The sequence below is a fragment of the Ruditapes philippinarum genome, unplaced genomic scaffold (assembly GCF_026571515.1).
Source record: "Ruditapes philippinarum isolate M1 unplaced genomic scaffold, ASM2657151v2 ctg167_1_1_1_1, whole genome shotgun sequence".
Lineage (NCBI taxonomy): Eukaryota > Metazoa > Mollusca > Bivalvia > Venerida > Veneridae > Ruditapes > Ruditapes philippinarum.
This window is the reverse complement of record NW_026851615.1, coordinates 340791-348064: the sequence shown is the minus strand read 5'-3', so window position 1 is coordinate 348064 and position 7274 is coordinate 340791. Positions and strand designations below refer to the sequence as shown.

At 30.7% G+C, this 7274-nt stretch overlaps 1 protein-coding gene across 1 annotated transcript; it reads left to right on the top strand.

The window, feature by feature from the left end:
• The first annotated feature begins 559 nt into the window (after nucleotides 1-559).
• On the top strand, nucleotides 560-4223 carry LOC132712893 (uncharacterized). Its single transcript, XM_060695363.1, has 3 exons — nucleotides 560-662; nucleotides 2214-2472; nucleotides 3520-4223. The coding sequence occupies exons 2-3, from the start codon at nucleotides 2221-2223 to the stop codon at nucleotides 4174-4176; spliced, it is 909 nt and encodes a 302-aa protein (XP_060551346.1). The 5' UTR covers nucleotides 560-662; nucleotides 2214-2220; the 3' UTR covers nucleotides 4177-4223.
• The last annotated feature ends 3051 nt before the right edge of the window (nucleotides 4224-7274 follow it).

Genomic DNA, 7274 nt, shown 5'->3' with positions numbered 1-7274 from the left:
TGTTCGAGTCTGAAATAATGAGGTAAAGCTGGAAAGTAGACAAATCGACAAATGACCTATTCGATTACCCCCCTAATAATAATAATAATAATAATAATAATAATAATAATGAATAATAATAATAATAATTTAAGTTGACATGTACTTGATATAATGAATATAAACTTTACTCGTTTAACGTTCTAACTCAAATTGTACTTAAAATTTAAATAAAAAAGATTGATTTTCACTTTTATTTCCTTTTCACATTTAAAGTGCATACTACTTTATTTATCAATTAACAAATTAATCAGTAATAGCACTTTTGTTTATTTCTTGTATTGGACACGCATTTACTTTTTGTTTCTGTGCCAAGAGAATTTTTTTCAACAAAATAAAATCAGATCAAGATTCTCTTTGCACATCATATAAATTTTCTGTTTATGTTAAGCAGCAAGGAAGGCAATGTATTATACATTCAAAAAAATGTTCACTATCAATAACGATAATATAAGTATAAGAAAACCAAATGTTGAATATTCAACGTCATTTTGACGTCATTTCTGCATGAGTGACGTTGATAACGTAACGTTGTTTCTATGACACGACGAAAAGCCAGCATAGTACATTAAGAGCGATTTACTGAGTTTCATAAAGAAAACCACAATAAAAACTGAGACAAGGTAAACTTTTTCATATTTTTTTTTGTAAATGATGGTTCAATTTTAGTGATGAAAACGTACTTCATATTTTTCCCGTGGCACCAAAAACAAACTGAAATCTATTTCCTAATATACGCACACAAAATGTGTGTTAAAGAGTTGCTGTGATTTTATTATAATATAATCAGAATTGATCAGATTACGATTTCGTAGATTGATTTTATTTAAAAAATCTTTTTTTTTTTTTTTTTTTCTTCTTCAAAAAAAAGGGAAACGTATTGGTATTTGAATTTACCTGTCCATATATCAAAGAAAAAAAGTCAATCAAGGATCGACTATTGCATTTAAACTTAAATATATTTTGAAAACTTTCTTCAGACACATTTTTATGCAGTTGATAAGTAATCAGCTGAAATGTTTGGAGAAAGAAGAAATGAAAAGTATACCATTTTCTTCGCACATAACGTGTAGAGCAAACTTTTTTTATTGGGATGTACATTTTAAAAAATATTTATTTTTGATAAATTTACAGTAGTTTCATTAGTGTTTTAATTCGTACATCAATTAAAGTGAATAAGTGCATAGCGGAAGGTCTTTAATACCATAAATAATTATGATTGTATTAAGTAAACGTTTCCGTACATACATGACTACAAACCAGGAACTAATAATGTATGAATGTTGTAAGTAAGTATTAGATATATCATCTGATAAGATATATTTTATATGTCAGATGATAAAATTATCTAGAACAATATGTTATTACTCATGAAATAAAAAGAGAATATCCAAGTTTTACTATAAATCTCGTATTTATAGAAAAAAAACTTGAATTTTCTGTTTATCATATACTTCTTCTCTATTTTGACCTTAAGACTGAATAAATTTTCCCTTAAATTTTGTGTATTGGCTTAATTTAGAAGAAAGTAGTCTGGCAAGATACCAGTGAAACTACGAAAAAAAGTTTCACTACAGTGTAAAAAAATACAATGAAAATACGGAAAATGAAATTATGCATTTTATTTCATCAATATTTCATCTAAAAGTGCATACATGTATATAATAAATATTTATACTGCGTCTTTTGTTTTATCAATATTTGAAATCTTATGAACAATGGGCCAATGGTAGACCAATCCATCGATAAATTCAGAAAATATTGATAATAACAATTTCTTAATTTACTTTTGACGTTTAAATACAGACAATATTAAGGTACACCATTTCTCAAACAAATGCGTAACTATTTTGTTTTATTGTTGCTTGCAAATGATGAACAAAAGCGAGTCCGTTTGAGTCTGAACACACCAGCTTTGTCAACATACACAAGTATTTTCAAATATATTTTTAATATTAAATAAAACCTATCTTAAGTGTCATTTTCCAATATGAACTGTTGGTTAATCGCCATTATGACCGTCAATCTTTTGAAATCAGCTCCACTTGACAATGAAAAAAAGAAAGAGAATAATGTCACTTGAAATGAGTCAGTTTTCTTTTAGCTGGGTAGTTCAAAACAATTAACGTGATTATCTATTACAAAATACATGTTACATACCTTTCCTATTATAGAAAAAAAATGGAAGAACCTACGTTACAAAAGATATTGCGTGAGAAGTACAACATTGACGAAAGACTCCTAGCTGAGGGAAGATTTGTGGGGCTGATCGGAGATCACGCCACTAACCTACTCTGCCTGGGCCTCGGGATCCAGTGCCTCACAATAGCAAGAGTGGTTCTCAGTGGTGACGTCATGGATTACGAGTTGTTGTCTCTCCTACCTTTGAGGATGCTGTCCCTATCTTACCAGAACTTAGCAAAAAAAATAAAGGTAAACAAAATTTACTTATAAAAGCGAGAAGTGTACGAGTTAAGTAAGCAATTTAGTTCATTTATAGTTGTACACTGCGTTCTGAGAATGATTTGATTCGTCCCGAAGTATAATCTTGATTCTCCATTCATTGTTCATATTTCATGTTGTTGTCGTCGTCGTCGTCGTCGTTGTTGTTGTTGTTTTATTTCTCTATATTTCAGCATGTCAGTGCCTTGTATAGTGTAAGCATTTTAAGATCGACAATTTAATGACCCGACGTTTAAAACTAAAAAAATAATCGTATTAGCAATTATTTTTTTTTTAAAAAGAGGACTGTTTAAGTTTAATCGCCATTTAACGATGTAGATCTTATGACATCTTTTGAAATGAGGAAGTCATTCTGTAATGAGGTGTTCGACACATCCGTCCGTACGCACATACGTCCTCTTACCATTGTCCCATCAATAGCTTGAGATGATATAAGTCCAGATTTATGTAACTTTGTAGGAATATATAGCCAATGGACAGTATATGACCCTTATTGATTTTGAGATCATTAGGTCAAAGGTCAAGGCCACTAAGAAACTCTGTTTAATATCTCGTCCGGTCAATAGAGAAATTGAGAAATATTCGTCCTACGTTTGAAATGTTTATGGGACATTGCTGCCCATAGCAAGTAGCTAACCCCTATTTATTTTGAGGAACTTGGATCACGAGCCATAGCCCATATTAATTTTAAGGTCAAATGTCACAGTCACACTTTGTATGAAATCCTTGTACTAACTAGAGATTCCTCAGCGAGACTTAAGAGTTGTTGTTGTAATAATTAATTATAAATATTACATTCTTTTATGACACCTGACTAATATACGTGTAACTATACCTTTGTGATTAGGCAAATGAAGTGGTTTTTCTACATGTATTATATTAGAATTCAAACTAGAGAATAAATAGTAAATTCACATAAGAGTTTTAAATGTTTACTTTTACCAGAAATTATTCTGCTCATTCTTATAATCAAAAGTATTGGTTAACTGTATTTCATTACGTGTATTATTTTTCCAGGTAAGAAGTCAATTCAAATCCACTCAGGTATACCAGATGTGTACAAGTGCGAACCAAGCCGAAGTCTGGGACAACTTTACCTCAACTATACGCGAGGTTTACATGTCAGAACAAGGTGACATCTGGTGCAGACAAACTCTTCAACCTCCAAAGGTCCAGTACCCTAAAAAAACAGAATACGTTTCTGAAATAAAGTCATTAGATTTTGAGCAACTCGTGGACAATTCTCAACATATTTCTATCCCAACAATATCTTATCAAGATGTTAATTCATCCCACCAAATTGTTTCAAGATTATCAGAAAGCAGCGAATCTTTACCAGTAAAATTACCATCGCACGCAGACGACGATAACTTTTGGTCCAACGATGCCGTAAGAAGCCAAAGCATGATTTTCGAAAGCTTCGTAAACGGCGTGGATGCAGTTTCAGGCGATGTAGACACTGATAGCCGTCATACGTGTTTTCTCGCAGACGACACAGTTAAACACAACATCTCGAACAATTTCATTCCAGTTAAAGGAATCTCCGATACAAATATTTGCATTACATCAGAAAAGGAGGAGAAACGAGATGGGCGTTTTTGTAGTTTGTTAAAAAAGGGTGTTTTGTTGTGTCAACAAGTCAAAGCGTTAGATATCAGATTCCTTTACATTTGAATAAAATTCTAATAACATAATTAAAAAAGAAAGCTTTTTAACTTTTATGCCTGCGTTTGTTTTATTTATTTCTAATGAATTTGAAAATGTTGTCAAACCTTAATAAATGTAGTATAATTGCTATATTTCCAGCAAACAAATGTAATACAATTAGTATTATAATGCATGCTTATAAATTTGTTTTTAAGACGAGAAAAGATGTGCAGAAAATGTCAGAATAGTTTGTAAAAGAAGAGTACAATTGAAGATCAAACCGTTTTTGTTTTTTTTTTAAATTTTTTTTTCATTAACTAAATGTGAACATTCAAAAAGATAATGGAATTCGTCGCCTAAAGAGTTACTGGTACATAGATTACAAGTTCTAAGTTCTCTTGGAATATCATCAAACCTTCCTTTTTCAATAGGAAGTTTGTGATTCATACTTCTAAATTTAAAGAGAATTAAAGCTAAATTCATAGGTAACTTGCTGAGGTATGGCTCAAAACAAAACTCCTGTTTATAAATCCTGTAATTTAGACATTTACTGGAATTATTAATTGTACATCTCCAATTTTGCATAAAATGATCACGCAGTCTTAAGTTGACAGTATTCTTGAATGAAGCAGGAGATTCCACATTTTGATTTATCCAGAAATGCGACAATCCAAGATCATTTAAATTATTTCGAACAAAACAGACCCAATCTGATTTAATATTATTCAGAGTATATAAATTATGAATTGTTCTATATAGAATCTGATTATCTTATCATGTTTAGAATTAACTATTTTACCCCAGTAATTAAGAACTCTACTTTTAATTTGTGTTGAAAGTGGGGTAATACCAACTCCCCATAAATCATAACAATTTGGAGTACTCTGTTTCAACTGTAGAATTATCTTTAGGTATTTTAATTGAAAATTTATCCACAACACTCGCATCTTCAACACCCCAAACTTCACACCCATACAACAAAATGGGTGCTATCATTGTATCAAACAAGTGTAAATTGCATATCTATTGGTAAATTAAGTATCCTAGATTTTCCTAATTTTACAGAAAACATGGCTTTACGGGCTTGATCAATAAGGAATGTTTTAGTTTCTGCTGAAGTTACCATTAAATGAAAAATTGTACACCTAAATATGAGAAAATGCTCAACAATTTCAAGGACAGTCCCCTCATAGTGAAAAGTTAGGGCATATTACGCAAACCTCTCTTGGTTTTCCAAAATATAATAACTTTGGTTTTATTTGTATTTACTTCAAGATTCCAAAGCTTGCAGTAGTCAGACATAGCGTTTAATGCTAACTGAAGCTGCTGAGAGCTCTCTGACAATATTACAGTGTCATCTGCATACAATAGTAAATACAGTTTAAGATAAACTTCCATTTCATCATCACTTAACATATCATTTATATGTTTTTTTAGAAACTGCAAACCTTCATATTAGACATAAAATTAGTTAGATCATTCAAGAAAAGAGAAAACAATATTGGAGATAAGTTTTCACCTTGTCTTACTCCAGTATGACTAGTGAAAAAATCTGAAATTGTATTATTCGAACTAACACATGACTTAGCTTTGTCATACATATTGTGTATTATTTTAAAGCATTTCCCATCAATATTGTAACTTAATAATTTATGCCACATGGCAGTGCGATTTACAGAATCAAAGGCCTTGCGATAATCTACAAATGCACAATACAATTTTTTTGCAATGTGCTAGATATACGTCCCACTAGAAGTTTTAATGAAAAATATGTGATCAACAGTACTATAATGCTTCCTGAAACCTGCTTGTTCTTCACATAGAATGTTGTTTGATTCCAAGAAGTCATTTAATCTGTTATTAAGTACCGAAGTGAAAAGTTTTCCAAAGCAACTGAGTATTGTTATGCCCCTGTAATTATCCGGATCATTTATACAATGGTAAGATAACTCCCTTGCTCCACACATCCGGAAAGATACCAGAGTCTAATATAATGTTAAAAAATAGCTTAAGTACAGGCAGCAGATTATCAGGAGCATTTTTGAGATACTCATTAAATAATATTATCAAATATAGATGGATCTTTTATTATTCTTAAGCGCCTTTATAGCCTTATCTATTTCTTGCTCAGTAAATTGCGAATTCAGTGCCCCCATTAAACATTGGTAAGTTGTTAACATTAAATTATCTACGTCATTTTCATTTCTTAAAATATCTGCATTCAAATTACTGGAATGCTCATGGAAAACCTCATTAGTTATTTTATTTATTCACTTTTTTATCAGAAGAATATTTATTTAATAAACTCCAATAAGATTTAGGATCACTATGCTTTAGTCCTCTCAGTTTTTTTATGACATTGTCATTGAAACTGTTAAACTTTTTATTTAATTCTTTTTTATATCTTTTACTGTTTATCATCATAAGGTTTTTATAACCTTCGGTTTTATTTTTCCTATAGGTATTTCTGCTTAGGTAATATTCCTTTCTAAATTTCGAGCAATCTTTGTCGAACCATTTTTGGTCAATTTTGCATTTTTTCTTTCTGTGAAATATTTTTTTCTTGTATTAAATTACACCTTTTAGCAGCGTTAGTTATGATACTTGACAGTTTTTCAGTCAAGGAATTAATACATTCATCGTTATAATTCTTATCATTTAATATTTTAATCAATTCTTCTGTAATATTATTTGTATCGATATTATCAAACTGATTTATATAATCATCCTTCAGATTTTTATCCCATGTTGATTTAATAATGGCCTCATTGTTATCGTTTTGCGAAACCGAATTATCTACATTACAAGTAAGATCCTCTCCAATAATATTAAAACATAATTCTATACCACAATGAACATCAGAAAATAGTGGATTAAAATCTGTCACATCAAAGTGGGTTACTTTGGGAAAGTTAATAGCAGACAATAAAACATAATCAATCAGACTAGTATTTGTAGTTGTGCATTTTCCTATATAGGCATCAGCACCACATCGACCATTAGCAATATGGACATCTGTAAATTTACAAACCTGAAGAAGTCTATTTCCATAATTATGCCCCCATTTCGAAAAAAAGGGGGTATATTGCTTTGCACTTGTCGGTCCGTCGGTCCGTCGGTCCGTC

Excerpts from the sequence above, each read along its gene's own strand:
- LOC132712893 (XM_060695363.1), top strand. The coding sequence starts at position 2,221 with ATGGAAGAACCTACGTTACAAAAGATATTGCGTGAGAAGTACAACATT. Across the intron at positions 2,473-3,519 it reads ACTTAGCAAAAAAAATAAAG|GTAAGAAGTCAATTCAAATC; the intron begins GTAAACAAAATT and ends TTATTTTTCCAG.